General features: G+C 40.5%; 1 protein-coding gene across 1 annotated transcript in view; it reads right to left on the bottom strand.

Moving 5' to 3' along the window:
• The window catches only part of brinp2 (bone morphogenetic protein/retinoic acid inducible neural-specific 2), a gene marked incomplete at its 3' end in the record, with an annotated part of 237814 nt that overhangs the window by 68922 nt on the left and 152702 nt on the right, over positions 1-16190 (bottom strand). Inside the window, exons 4-5 of the mRNA XM_083928752.1 lie at positions 15326-15507; positions 4214-4319 (exon numbers count right to left, since the gene is read on the bottom strand). Coding sequence (XP_083784878.1) covers positions 4214-4319; positions 15326-15507 — 288 coding nt within the window. The remainder of the gene's footprint in view (positions 1-4213; positions 4320-15325; positions 15508-16190) is intronic.

The following is a 16190-nucleotide window of genomic DNA, read 5'->3' as shown; positions in this document are numbered from 1 at the left end:
TTACCAAAAATGAACGGCAACAACAGGGTTCTCTGAGCTTTCTTTTTTATCATGGCCATGCAGGACTAGCTCAAAGCCACCACAGAACTGACAAATCTATTATTTTGGACAGGATGAGTCTGTTTCTGTCACCCTCCTCATAACAGATCTTTACAGATCCTTGTCCTGTAGCCTTCATCAAGCTGAGCAGCTGTGTTTACTTGCCCAAGCGTGGCAAGTTGCATCCCATTTTCCATGTAGACCCTAGGGTGTTCATGCTTTAAATCATTAAAGCACAAAAATCATCTGTCTGAATCCGTGCTGGGTGTGATCCTGTTGTGAGAAAAGAGGCAGGGAAGCCAAAGAAAACATTGGTGTCACTGAATGCAGTTAGCCTTCTTATTAAAAACAGGCTTCTTGAAAATGTCCTCTTCCTGTCTTTGGATCGGTATGAGATTATGATGTATTAATACTTTAAGTAATGTGTTATAACAATCTGAAATACATTCATACATGTTATAAACAAGCCTCAAAGGGTCTTAGCCAATTGAAGGTTTTACATAGAGCTGCTGCTCTGAAACTAAGCTATTTTTCTCACTTTGTTCGATGCCAGATCCCATGCTGATAATAATCACTTCAGAAGCACAGGGCACACTGACTGCATTACAACCACACTATTGCCTTTGGCCTTTCAATAGAAAGGCAAACTTGAGCTTTGGAGAAATCTGAAGAGCCCACTGTGAAGCAGTGGTTCAATGAAATGTGTGATACTTCACACTTTGGATTAGGTACAGTCTCAAGGACAAACTTAAATCACTCGAAAGTTTGGTGCCCCCCCCTTTGTCTCCTTTTTGGTAGAGGCTACAGATCAACACTTGTGATTATTCTCTTACAGAAAAGCAAAGAGATTGGTGGCCAGGGAGGATAATCATATTTTTATATTATCTCCTTTCTTCTTTATGCTCTTTTTTCCATGCGATAGTGCGACTGTGCCCCTGTGCTGTTATTGTATGTGCCACAAAAAGTCTTCAAGAAAGTTATGATCATCACTTCAGTAGCAGTTATAGAAGTAGAAGTAGTATCTGTTCCTGGATTATTTACACCTGAAGTGATACAATCCACCGAAAATTGCCTCAGAAGTAATGAGTTGTAATTTTAAAAGAAAACTGGGAAAACAAAAAATTCTGACTCCATTCAAAATCCAAGAGAAATGACCCCGTGAGCCACTTGTGATTATCAAGTGACCCTTTAAAATTGGGGTGTAAAAACAGATAAGAAAATAACAAAAATGATGTTGGCATGTGCTTTGTGCTGGGGGAGAATAAGCCAACACGCACTGGGTGTGGATGTGGTGTGACAGGGCTGCAGCAGCATCCTCGCAGCAGACTGCTCCCATTATATCCAACTGAAGCTGCTACATGGCTCCAAATGATTAAGATAGATATCTCAGAGGTAATGTGAGGCAGGGGAGCAACCTTTTTGGGTGTTTTTGCATTTCACATTTATCAATCAAATCGATGTGTATCCATGATCCTGTAGTTCAAATTCTCCAGGTAATTCATTCAGTGCCAGTTAAAACTGACCTGACTCCGCCAGATGGATTTATTTGATTCTCATTGTCTCAGCAGACCCATCTGGGAGCTCTCGTTTGGAGATCTTTTGGGAAGGGGCGAAAATACTGGTTGCTGATTGGATAAACCATCTGTCTATCACCAACATACGGGCCAAATCAACCAATCAGATGACTGAAGCGTGTGACGTACTAACAGCATGGAGGCAAAGCTCAGGGAGGAAACAACATGTGGGTAAAGGATATTTTCCGTTTGTGTAACGTGAATTTACGGATCAAAGGCCCAATTTCAGGAGCCAGGTCCATATTCAACAGAAGGATCCAGAGAACAAAGAGTTAGTGAGCGGCTTGCTCCATAGCTGCTCATCTCATCCATGGAAGCCTCCATGTTGTTTACACTGAACAATCACTTCTCGTTTCGTCACTTAAATCCGCCTCTAAACCAACGCTGATTGGTTCGGTCGCTTGGCAAACTTCTCCAAAATTTCTCCACCGTAAGTTACCAAACTGATCAGAGAGTAAAATACAATGGAGCTCAGGGATCAGGATGGTCTCATGAGGCTGAGTTAACACAGCCTTCACTTCCAAACCCTGCAGAACCAACTGCATTATCACCTGGCAAAACTCAATATGCACACTGAAGCTGGCAGCAACCACATGCTACAAAGATGGAGTGTGTCACGCAGGTAAAAAAAAAAGCCCCGGTGTACCCCTCCGTCGGGAGGTGTCGTGTCCTTACCCAGATGCTTTTTGATTTTGAATCTCCTCAAAAAGATCCTCTGCAGGCACATTTTAAAACAAAATAATCTGACATGGGTTTTCCACACTGTTCCCCCTCATTCAAAGATCCATCTATGAATATGCAAAAAGCTTATTCTCAGTGCATTGCAGATACATGATCACTTTCCCCTTCAGCAGATAAATGTGAAAACAAACTTTACACCCAAGTGAATTAAGGGTTGGGTAAAAAACAAACACAAATTTGACTTTAACAAACAAACGCATTCAGTCGAGATGAACGAATCCATGAACCAAAAATAGCTTCTTTAATTTAATCCCTCTTCAAAAATGAGCTGATTTCTTTTCACGCAGTGTTTTTGTGACACCTGTCATGATGAATGTGGCAGAACCACACACTAACAACTTCCACACACTGCCACAATCACAAACACACACACAGAGCGAGTGTTTGAGAGAGAGAGAGAGAGAGAGAGAGAGAGAGAGAGAGAGTGCATATGGAAGAAGAGAGAAGTGTGACTTAAGTCTATTTAGATACTATGTAAAATTAAAGTCACCACCTCATGAGCAATTTGGACCAATTTGTGTTGTTTTTATTTGTCAGAGGGCGAATACTCAGCACAAAAATAGGGGTTTTGGTCGGTGTTAATAATAGCATAATCATGATGATCGTGGTGAATGGTGGGGTCACAGCGGGAGAGCAGATTTGTTCCCCTTAATATTCCGTATTAAACTGACAAACCTGTCACACAGAGGTGCTGCATGGGTGCTGCAGCAATTGACAGTATGAGAAATATAAATAAGAAGAATTGCTTTATTAATCCCACAACGGGAAATTCGATTTTTTCACTCTATTATTATTCATGTTACACACACACAGGCCCGAAATACACACATGCACAAACAGACCTATATACATGCGAATAATGGAGAGATGTCAGAGTGAGGGGGCTGCCAGTCACCAGCGCCCCGAGCAGTTGGGGGTTCGGTGCCTTGCTCAGCACCTCTGCAGTGCCCAGGAGATGAACTGGCACCTCTCCAGCCACCAGTCCACGCTCCATTCATGGTCCACACAGGGACTCGATTCCCAGCCGAGTCACCTATGGACTGAGCTACTGCCGCCCCAATATAATGTGTTTTTTAAAGATCAAAGCATGTAAACCTATCGTAGTTGACCTGAAAAATATAAACATGACCCTGAAAACTAGTATAATAGGGCCTCTTTAAAACATAAAACATTCCTGTTGAAAATACACCTTAAGTGAGTAAAGGAAGTTTTATTGAATTTTGCCGTTTCCATTCATCTCTTTGAATGCAAATCTTTAAAAAAAAAATGTAGATTAATTTCTGGAACTACGGCTATTGTGATACTGGGTTTTATTTCCCCTCAAAGTAAATACAGAAGCTATAGTTAGGACCAGTAGCACTACCACATATTACAGAAAAACATTATTCTGCACAGTCAGCTGAACTGAACCATGTGTTACACGGTTAATACGGTTACGGTAAGAAAATTACCCAGAATTCTTTCTAATTTGGCCGATATCCCCCATCAGAATCAAATGGGTGCTAACTCCTATCAAACAACAAGGCCAGTCCATGGATTGCCACTTCAGCTTTACTTGTGCACTGACTGTTCCTGGTGTAGCTGGAGGGGTCAGGTTGGGGTCAGTGTGGCCAGACACGCTCCATCTACAGCGTGGTAAGATAACAGATTCCCCATGAGATTGAGCGCCAGTCAGGCAGAACAGACATATAAACTACTGCAGCGTGAAGTAAAGGGTCATCCCGGCCAACTACTACACACAGGAGGTGAGAGGCTTGGCAGGTAGGGTGGCAGTGGAAGTGGAAGTGTGCGTGTGTGTGTGTGTGAACAGATTTAAGATATACTGTATATACGTAAGAGTGTGTGTTATCCGGTCTTACCCTTTAGGTGGATCTTATTTTCCGGGCTGTGCACCAACACTGAGCTAACTGAATCCAAGCTGTCGTAGTTACTGCAGCCGAGTGGGCCCGTCCTTGTTTCTGTTACCTAGGAAACAGAGGAAGGACAGATCTATTTAAAATATATGTTTTTTTTAATAATGTCACATTAAGTGAATGAGGCAGATGTTTGTTCACATTTCTGGCAGTCAAGTACACAGCTTGTGACAGTCGGAGTGTGTGAAGGCAGGCACTGGACTGGATGTGGCAGAGCCCTCTGATAACAGAGAAAACTATCGCCATCTCTTGCTTCACTCCCACACCTGCAGCCACAGCTGCCTGCAATGTGCCGGCCGTCTTGGGGGGAACAGTGCATGGGAGGGAGAGAGAGATGGAGCAGGTGTTTGTGAAAGAGGATTTGAACTTTGCAGAGATAAAAAGGAAAAAGGATAATAACCATTGTTGCATGTGTGTGTGTTTGAAAGCAGCCGCAGTGCTTCAGATATTAAAGATGATGGAGCAGGCTTCATGACTTTTTATGTTTGTTCTGCATGGTTCGACCACAGGTACCATTACATTGGTGGATTATAATTGCCTCTTCTCTATTTACACTGATCAATAACAGAGAAAACTACAGGATTTCTGTATAGGAATCATAACCATGGAGGACAAACATGTTTGTTGACCCCAGGACATATTGAAACCCCAATGACCAAAACCTCCCACTCTCTTTGCATTGTATCCTGCTTTTAAGCACTAATTACATTCAATTAGCAGACTCCATGCAGTATGTCGAGGACACTGTGATTTGCCCTGAAACCCAGAGACGAACAAGTGCTCTCATTATGGAAGACTACTCTGCCCCAGGTCTGATGTCACAGTTTGTAGTAATTTGATTATGTATTCATATGCGCCACTAATAATAAAGGTTTTAAAAGCAAGTTTTCACTACATTAAAAGAAATGATAAACTGAAGGATCAACCTTATGATTTCAGTTAATATTGTGGTACACATTACCATATTTGCAGTTCATCAAATGACCACAAACTTCTGCAGCATTCATTTAGTGAACCTGGGGCATGGGGCTCTGATGGTTCAGGGCACTAGGGCTCTGAGAGTCATCCGTTCTTGCTGACAGATGTGCAGTAAAGCAGTTTGACAGGACATTGAAAAAACTAAACTAAAATTATAAACTCAACAAAAATGAGAAGAAAATGTGTTTCAAGATTCAAGAAGCTTTATTTATCCCGAGGGAAATTATTGTGCAACAGTTTCAATACAAAGGTGGGAAAGGATCAGAGTAACAATAAGCATAAAAACATAAATCAAATCAAAATAAAGCTAACATCAAATAAATCAAACAATTAACTAGATGTGACAGAATGCAACAGACATTGTGGTTAAACGTAGGTTTATACAATATAAAACAATACGCAGCGTGCAGTTTAGCAGCATGTTGGAATAAAACAAGTACAAACTAAATAAGTGATAAGTGATAAGGAGTTTCATGATGGGACAACACTATAGATCCAATCTCAATGGTCGTAAACAATAACTTCTGGGTAGATGGACGGATGGACGGATTCTGAGACAAAGGGCCCCTGGGCACAGACATGTAAGCGACTCTGTCTACAAAGGGACAAGACCCCAATTAAGGGTCTACTTTTAGTTGTTTTGTCGTCGTTTTGGGTCTCTTGATGCTAATGTCCATTTTTACTTGTTTGCATGTATTTGTGACTGTTTAGCTATGTTGTCATTTCTCTCTGTGGTCATTTTACAGGTTTTTAAACATTTCTTTGTTGTTGTTTTTTGTCTCTTTGTGATTGGTTTGCATCCCCACAATCATTTTGTGTATACTATTGGTCATTAAGCTTCTCTTTTTGATCAGTTTGATCATCGTTTTGTTTTTTTCAGCAACATATTTTCATTTAGGGAACTGGACTACGGTTATGGGTTCCCGATAGGCCTGTTCAGTAATCCATCCATACACACGTCGCATATATACTATTCAACGATGCTGAGCAAACGGGGGCAAGGAACAACTTGATAAACTCTCATGTCATCCATTTAACATGCATGTTTGATGCATCCATATCTCATTAATGACAACTCTTTCACTCATGATATATTGGAAACATAATTTACCAAAATAAAGAAAATGAGGTGCTGTGTTTCGTAAGATATTATATGGATCAGTTGATGAGCATACCTTGCTCATGCACAATTCTTTCTTTCTGTACGGAGAGAAAACCCAGCTAATTTCTGAGCTGAAGAGATTGTCCTGACACGTCTTCTATCAAGGTCAATAAAAATAACTGTAGCACAAATGTCAAATCTCAATCTAAAATAACACATGAAATGGAAAAAAATGATATCCCACTTAAGAAATTATGAACTGTGCTCTGCTTTGGGTGGCCAATTGAAGAAAAGTAAAGACGAGCTGACACACTAATGAGAGAAGCGTAGTAAAAGACATGGATAAAAGTCAAATATATAAAGAAACAGAGGGCAAGTGTGGGAGAGATGAGATCATGAGACAAAAAGAACATGAGGAATAAAGACAAAAGACCAGAGAAGGTAGAGCAAACAAACGTTAAGAATGAATGAGCAAGGATACAAGTTCAAGTTAATTTCTAGAGTGACTATTCAAGATACAGTTAGCCTTAGAAGATGAATATGGCCTCTGGCAAAGCCATTCTCCAGCTAAATCATGCAATTTGGCAAATGATGCAGCCTGTACGAATTAGTTGTCCTTAATATAGCCTTGTTCCTCACATCTTCACAATCTGTCTTGCATTAAGATTGCATCTTTTATCAAAAGAAATGGAAGTTAGCCTTCAAGGCGCTACAAAAGATACACATCTCAAACATCCCTCACGTATCTCGGAGAGAGTGAGACGTCGCTGAGATGTAGTTAGAGATTAGCAAGACATAAAGGCGAGGAGCAAAGGGAGAGGGGCCGTTTGGTGTTGTTGTTTTAGATGTGGGCACAGATAAACTCTGCTTTAATAATGGAAAAGTCTCAACTGTTGCATCTCAGTCATGTTTTGTTATTGACTGTTAAAAACAATTTTGAACACCTTGTTGTTCTGCTGTGTGAACAAAAAGTCATGAGTTGGTATTAACAGCACAATGCAGTAACTTTAACAGATCAAAAGCTGGATTTGTACTAAAATATTACCAATTATTCTTATAAAACAGAGGGAAGACTTGCCTTTTATACAAGCCTGCTACCTTTTCTAGTTGAGGTTAATAAGCCTGTGCCACACTTAAAGGAAATATGGTTGTTAAATGTCCAAATATTGAACACTAGGTCTCTGTAGCTTTAAAGCAACAGTCCAGCTGTAACTGTTTCAAGCTGGAGGTCTACAGACAGTACTGAGTTCTGCCATAGCAACGCAATGATGGTGATGTGTTTTTGGGAGAAAAGACATGATCAAAAACTACACAAGGACCAAATGTCTCCAACTCCAGCCACACACCATGAGGAGTACAACGTTTGACGACTGCAAAATGAGTCACATAGGAAATATCACTTTAATGCAAGAATTTCATGTATTTTTAGTTATGACTTTATCTCTGTTTGCTAATATTGATTGCTGTTGCTATCATAATTGATATCCCCTTTGTCTACAGCTCATATTTGACTTTCCTTGTTTGCAGACACCATGAAAGCTTCAGAGCCGACACAGAGTACACGCTGGGCTTGTTTGTAACTCATGTGAGGAACTTCAATGATAATCCACCAAAGAGCTGCCACCCCCGTCTCCGGCTTTTGTTGAAAACTCCCAAGAGCCCTTCCCTGAGGGAATCGTTCAACCTAGGCCATTTTGTTTTTAATGTTTTGTTCAACAATATGCATTATTCAAACATGGTAAAGTAGTGTGGGTTTTCTTATGAACCAGAAGTACTTATTTTTATATTCTTTTATGCATTACCGTTCCTATTTCAGCAGTCATATTACAATTACGGTTACAACTGTACAGCTGTTTGGCCATAAAGTCTACTTTAATGAGGCCTACAATGTTCATTTTGTTTCATACGTCACAGAGGTGTTCAATTGTATATTTTTTAGCTTGTTGTCAGGCTGTATGGTGGTGTTGTACAGGACTGCATTATATTTAGGTGTTTCTTATATTTTGGCCATCTCATTGATGGAAATGGGAAGGTCAAAAAATTAAAAACACCTCTCAACCAATTGAACAACTCCGCCTTTTTCCTCATTTATTCATTTTATTTTCAGTCATTCTACATTCATGTCTTATTTTGCCGAAATTTCTAAACAACATTTCCGACAATGTCACCAAAAAGTGATTACTTTGTATGTTAGGTAGAGTTTATGGCTATGAAGTTTACCTAATAAAGTGGTCACTTTATGTTCCTTATTGTCAACATTCATTCATTCATTCATTCATCTTCAACCGCTTATCCCGGGGTCGGGGTCGCGGGGGTGCTGGAGCCGATCCCAGCTGACATTGGGCGTGAGGCGGGGTCCACCCTGGACAGGACGCCAGTCTGTCACAGGGCACATAGAGACATACAGAGACAGACAACCATTCACACCTACGGGCAATGTTTTAGAATCATCAATTAACCTAACACGTGCATGTCTTTGGACTGTGGGAGGAAACCGGAGAACCCGGAGGAAACCCACGCAGACACGGGGAGAACATGCAAACTCCGCACAGAAGGGCCCAGGCTGGGATGCGAACCTCCCTTATTGTCAACATGTTTAATAAAAACACCTGTATTGTGTGTGTGGATCAAAAGATGTTACATAAAACTGTGTCACAGAGCTCCATTTTCAATCCATTACACTATATTGCTGCTGTAAACACTCACTAGCACAAATGTATATTGATCCGCAGCTGAATCTAGTCCCCAATAAATGCACTATTTCTTCCTGTTTGAGTAATGTTTGGAAAAGGCCACCCACCATGTTTTTTGGACATTACTTACTAATTTAAAAATAAATGAAACTATATTTTCGGACACATTCAAAAGGTTTGATCAGAACAAAAGGGAGCTGAGTCGTACATTGGTGAAAGCACTTTTCTTTTAGCTTGTATTCTATTGTGCTGCATGCAACTTTCTTTACATTACACATTTCATATAGAGGGTGAATTAAAAGTGGGAAATGTACTGACAAAGCAGATTGATATGGCATCATCACAACCATTATTTTCGTTATCGATCCTACTTGATCAAGTAGTTGTTTGGTTCATCAAAAAATGGTGAAAACACGAGAATAAATGTTTTCCCAAAGCCCATGTTGACGGCCTTTTTTGCAATTTTATAGCTGGCAACCAATCGACTAATCATTGCAGCTCTAATCTGGTGTAACGTTTATGATAATGAAGGTTATTGACATTAGGTCGGGCAATGTTCAATCATTCATTTATACTATACAAGAAAACACAGAAAACAAAGAAGAGAAAAAGAATAAAATGTCTCAGAAAGCAACAGGGTCATAAGCTCCAACTCCCTTCAAAGAGCTGTTATTCCCATCAGTAAAGAACCGGGCTTTTTCCACGGACAGGCTTATAAAGTCGTTAAATAGTGAAAGACAACACTTTGCTGGTTTTGGTCTTTTAATGGAATAAGCCGATCCTTTAAGAAATGTGGTTAGCTATTTACATTTGTTAATTAGGTCCATCACATCCCAAACACAGACCGCTAGATTCACTACCCAGAAGTAATTGCTCCTGTTATACGACACCATATCATTTCAACACCACAAAGAATTATGGGAGATTTCAGCAACAGCTAAGGTGTGAAGATTTAATGCTGAAATGATTTCTCAGCAGTAAAAAGCTTTTACTTTACAATAAAAAAAAATGTTCATTTGTACTGAAGGTTTTTCTAACAACATGATGGAGTTTTATAGAGAAAGGTGTCTGGCTGCAGTTTCCCTGCTGAGTTCGGCTCTTGAAAACAGCAGTGGTAAAAATACTCTGCCGTCATTTATGTAACAGTCGGGCCCTAAAATGGTCTTTCATTGTCTTACTAAACTGTAGTCGAAACTGGATGCGCGATTGAAAGTTCCTACACTTTATCGCTGGAGATAAAGATAATGTATCTCACACTCTCCTCCTACACAGTGCTGCAGCGACACAGAGCCCAGAGGTGTACGTGGACACAGGTCAAGTACATCCCACTCAGCGTTGCTTCCTCTTGGGTGATGAGTTGACCGGGCAGAACATGGCGCGGCAGGTGGCTCGCATACCAGAGATCCTCATTTTCGTAAAAACCATGAAAAAGGATGCTCCTCTCAAAGTGGAAGTGGTGGTGTGTTTGTTGTGCGTGCACAAGTGTGTGGGCCTGTTTGAAAAATCGCTGGCTGTTTGCAATAACTGAAAAACAGGACTATTGACCTACCTGTCAGGCTTTTTCTGTCATCATGGGCATGTAATCAGGTTCATATGTGCATATATATTGCATTTATTTCCTTTTTTTATGTGATATTGCAAAAGACAATGAATAAAAACAAATTAACACTTTTCATATTTCTAAAACCATATGCACTCAACAAACGGTATCTTAAAGCATTAATGACTTGAATTGTTTCAAGAAAATCTGTTTTGTTGCATTACATTGTTGATATGCTAATCTATGCAGCTACATATTTTCCACAATCTAATGAGATAATTTTGTCATAAGGAGGAAGTGTGGTGTGAAAAGAAATGAAGGTTCAGGGGTGGATTCCTCTTACGAGCATAAATGACATCAGGTGTAAAACATTTTGGATATGTTTGATATATGTGAAAAGCGACACTGCCCTTCAGTTTAAAAGTATGAAAGTTTAAATATTCACATTTTCAACATTTCAACACCAGCAAAGCTCTGCCCACCTTGAGATGTCTAATCAGCCCGAACAACTGAAAACACCTGTGTGAGTGTTCAGAGGCTCCTATCCTTGACTCTTGATTATGTGGGACTTCTTTTGTAGGAAGCCTTCTTGGGTGGTGTCACAGAACTACAGTATGTGGGTGTGGTCTGATCAGCACACAGCCCCAACAACTGTCATTAGACAAAGGGCTCGTTTTGGGATGAGTTGTGTCTCGCCTTTGAGGGGACGAGAGCAGCTGGATTGGTGCATGGAAGTATGTGATATCATCTTTTTCCAACTAAGCCTGCCTACCTCAAACCAGTCAGAAGAGGAGGGGCAAAATGACAAATCTAGAACTTTCTCGGCACATCAACCAAACTCAATCATGCGGGTTTCCTCACATTCCGCCTGCTGAACTAAAGATGTAGTTTTCTTTATTTAGGATGTTGATGGGATAAAATGTTTCCACCTGACAGCAGCAGCATCTGATTTCGAAATGTAGGTTGATTTCTCCCTCTCAGAGTCTCTTGAGCTCAGGATGTGATAACACTGCTTCTCTCTTCATTGGCAGACGGTACCTCTAGGGTACTGTAGTTTCGGCTCCCTGCCTTATGTTATGCTGTAACATCTAGCACGCCCCATTTTAATGTTACTTTTACTAATGGCACAAAACTGCTAGAAATGTATGAGGCGGACATACGGGAGGGCTTTCTACTCTCTGCTCATTGGTGTGTCCTTGCTGCTGGCAGCCGGTGTTACTTAGAATATGCAGCAGCATCGAGGACGAGTAGAGTGGCTACTGCAAAAATATCCTATCATTCATTTTAGAGAAATCTGCTTATGCCCTTTTTCCAACCCAGTCACAGAATAAAATGCTGGCATTGAACATTTCTGTAAACCACAGATACGTTGAATCTCAATATTTCCAAACCGCTGCCACCCGTTCTCATTCCATAAACCAGAGAGGGGCCATCAAGACTTGAATCACAAGCGTCTTAACACCATGGTCATAATGAGTAGGATCTTACCAGCTTCCTGTCTGTTCTATTTATTCCACATTTATATATCATCTTAGCTGTGTGTGACCAAGATAATTGATGGCACCAAACTATTTGCATCATACAGTGAGAAACAGACTCTACATCTATATATCATCTTAGCTGTGTGTGACCAAGTTGTTACACAATAACTTCAATGTGAAAAGATAATTGATGGCATCAAACTATTTGCAGCATACAGTGAGAAACGGACTGTAAGCAGTCTCAATATACGTTTGTTTTTGCAACCTTGCTGATCATTTTAACATGTTTTCCTAATTGTGGGTGGCAGTCCAAGATAACATGACAAGGGCAAAGCCTCAGCGGAAAAGAAACTATGGATATTGTCAAAATAAATTCTAATTAATCAAATCACTGCAAAGTAATTGCTGGGGCCACGAAAGGTCTGGGGCCCTGGGGTGTCAGGGCTTTGGGAGGCCCCTCGGAGATCAGCACAAACATTTTTCAGCTGCTGTTAATTTGCTCTTCAACTAAATCCTAAAACTGCGTTTGACAAAGGGAACTTGATCAAGAAATAAAGCTTCATCCACCTTTTTTTATTAAGGGGGGGGGGGGGAACACTGAGAGCAATACTCTCTTTTTCAGGAAAGACCTGATCACATTCAAACCTTGAAGCTGCCCAGTACAACCGCTGCTGTTCTGCTGGCCACTGAGCAGATCCGCTGGAGCAGTTTTAGGGTTATGGGCCTTGCTCAAGGGCACCTCAGTGGTAGAAATACCCACCCAGATTTATCCTGCTGGTCCTGGGGATTGAACCGGACACCCTCCAGTCACAAGCTCGCTTTTCTAACCTTTAGGTCACCACTGCCCCAAAGTTGTGTTGTCGTGGTGACCATCCTTCACCGTGAAAGGGCTCTGCAGTAACAGTTGCCAGTTGGCAACCATTTTGAGAAATTGGTGCATCCCAAAATAAATATATTTTGAATTATTTGTTAGTGATATTCAAATATTGCTGTTACAGTCAGGACTGGAATCAGACAACGCCCCGTATGCGTCTGCATTATTGTTTGCATCTGCTTCCGAGACAATTGTGAAAAAATTTGGCAACCATGTTTTCAGTTTTGGCAAACAAATGTTGATGCCTGGTTTAAAAGTTGTGTTGAGCCCTGATGTTACTTTTTGTGGTGCAGATTTCTGAGAAAATGGGTAACCATAAAAATGATGTACAGGAATGCGACATATAGGACACCTACTTGTTACTCATGTTTAGCGATATTTTGCTGTTATAAAGCTTGTCTATAAGTCAAGAATGCGACATATAGGACACCTGGGACTTACTGGGCCCAACTGGGCATGTGGTGGCCTAGGGCAGTTGTGTGGTTCATAGTGGGTAATGATTTCAAACTCAAATATATTTATTATTATATCATATGTTTTTACTTTAAGGATATAGATATTTCCCACTGCTTTAAATATGACGTAAGAAGGTTTTGCAACATTCCAACATCATTTTTTTATTGCAGCTCCACTCGGACCAAACCCTGAATCTGAGAAAACCGTCAGAAAGTGACTTGAGGCATGCTGGGAAATAGGTATTAGAAGCAACATGCGGTTTAATTTATACAAAGTGTATTTGGCAAAATATCAGTGGATGGATTGAAACCAGACTAAGTGATTCAGAAAATAGATCTTAATGGTTTTCATTTACATATTAACTGATAAAAGATAAGGGGTTGTTTTAGTGGTCACTCATTAATCCAGGCTGAGTAGATTACGTGTTTGTGTCTTTATGCTGTCATGAGATGCAGCATTCATACTTCAAATGACTGTTTGTTACTCATGTTTAGCGATATTTTGCTGTTATAAAGCTTGTCTATAAGTCAGAGTATGCCAAGGTTATTATTTCTTTCTTTTTTGGAACGGCCTTCACTGCAGCAAACTTTCTCTAGATGCTGTTTTATCTTATGCCATTTCACTAAAATGTTGTCCAACAAACACTGTTTACAGTCTTTACATTTCAATTTCATGTTCTCATACTAATTAAAGTGGGTGAAAGCAATTTTCCCTTTGTCTAGGAGGCCTCTCTGTTCTCTGTTTCTCATATAGGGCCAATTGAAGCTTTGTGAGAAAATACATTTTCAAGCAATCGAGTGCTCCAGTATGCCTTTTTAGAGTGACTCTTGGCAACGGAAAAGGTCTACCTCACCTCTGCATACTGCGAGCGTGCAGCGTTTTCAGCGACACCACTTGGAAATGAGCCGCCTTATTCAAGGTACACACAGAGTTGACACCAAGCAATTACAGATTTCTATCAGATTTGCTATTTAAGTAGAGGCATGAAAGCACAGTCCACCCACCCACACACCTGCTGTCGTCGCATAAGAGCCAACGGATCCGTTCCTATGTGAAAAATGTATCGCTTGGTAATGCTTCACTTGCAGTCATCAGGAGAACAGACATTCACACAAACCAGGCACGGGAGATAATAGGATTTATTTTCTGTGTTCTTTGAGTGGATTTTTAACAAAACAGTTCCTCTTTGCAATTAATTAATGATGAGAAGATCTTGTAAAAGCCTGGTGGTGGATTTTGGATAAATGATGACCCATCATGGTCATAGTCTAGTCTAGTGTGGAGTGTGCAGGTGAATTAAATGAACCAACTTAGGTGGTAACAAAGGTGTTAAACTACTTTAAATTCTAGAGTCAGAGCCATTCTACGCCTGCTCTTTACCAGGTGTTTTAACCCTCATATGATACAGGTGCCCAAAAACCCACTGGAGAGCACATCGCAGCCTGTAACCCAGTCCAGATGGCATACAGTAGAGTACAGTGTGCATAAATACACTTTTCCCACTGGGACTTTAAAGAAACTTGACATTTGCCTCTGTGGGTTGCAGTGCATACACCGTGTTTTTAATCCAGCATGCTCTTGTCTCTCCCCCAGCTTTTGAGCAATGATGCACCTTGAAAACAATCTTTAAAAAAAGGATTTTTTGTGCGCATACATTGAAAGCAGGCAGAGCTATTTGTTACAGGTGCAGCGCGGAGTAATATATCCAAAAGAGACAGTTTTATAGGAGTGTTAATGTTTGTGTGTCTACCTTGATGGGTGGTTGTTTGTGGACTTGGAGAACTGCAAACACAAGTCTACGTAAAGCAGATAAAGTGTGTTTTTGCACAGGTGCTCTATACCCAAACAAACATTTTCCAGCACTGCTAGAAATAAAGAATATGTATCTTGATATGAGCAGGCTTATTCACTCGATGCGTGCATATGTACAGTACCTTGATAGCAGATGTGGCGATCTGGAGGTGGTGCAGTCGCCTAAGGGTGCTCTCTCGATCTGTGAAGTAGGAAGCGGCCAGCTGATGGAGCAGCTCCAGAGACACCACCGAGCTGTTGCTGTTACCCTCTGACTTCTTATTCAGCTTCTGCTTGTCCAGGAAAATGGTCAAAGACTCCTCTCCTGCAGATCAATGAGCAATCAATGGATCAAGTCAGTTTTTAAGCCACAACTTTAAAAAAAAAAAAAAAATTTTTTATTAAATCAAGTATCAAATCCTCTTTTATGTGCTTACTAAAGGGATAAATAATGTAGGGTATCTTCCATTAGCTACGGCAGCGCCCTGTGGCAGGACAAAACTGCCTCACTGTGGTTTTCGTGGTTTGTCTGCTGTGATACAAATAATGTATAATTTGACAATTATGGAAACATTAATAACTTGGTGGATTATGGGACAGATATGGGCTCTTGGGCCCAGACATAAATAAAAGGCCCAGCCATCTTTTTTACGTAGGAGCAAGACACAGACTGTGTGACGCTTCTCTTTTTTGTTTTGATTTTGAATCTCTTTGAGGCCGTTACACATCTCTCTGGATATTTTGCATCAATCAATAAATGTATTGTCACATCAAATCCTAGGGCGCAGCCTATTATGAGTTCTTTGTAGTCGTTATGCATCTTTTTGTAGTCATCATGGCTTTATATAGCAAAGTTAACATCACATCAGCTCCAGATGAACATAATTAACAACTTTATCTAAATACCCAATGAGTAGAACCAGTGTTTGGTTTGTTCACCTACGAACTCTTGTGCTGTAATTTTTATGGATTATGACTAGAAACACGTCACGTTTCTGTATGTATGGA

The sequence above is a fragment of the Echiichthys vipera genome (assembly GCF_963691815.1).
Source record: "Echiichthys vipera genome assembly, chromosome: 15".
Classification (NCBI taxonomy): domain Eukaryota; kingdom Metazoa; phylum Chordata; class Actinopteri; order Perciformes; family Trachinidae; genus Echiichthys; species Echiichthys vipera.
Note: the sequence above shows the minus strand (reverse complement) of the source record. Positions and strands in the feature narration are given on the sequence as shown.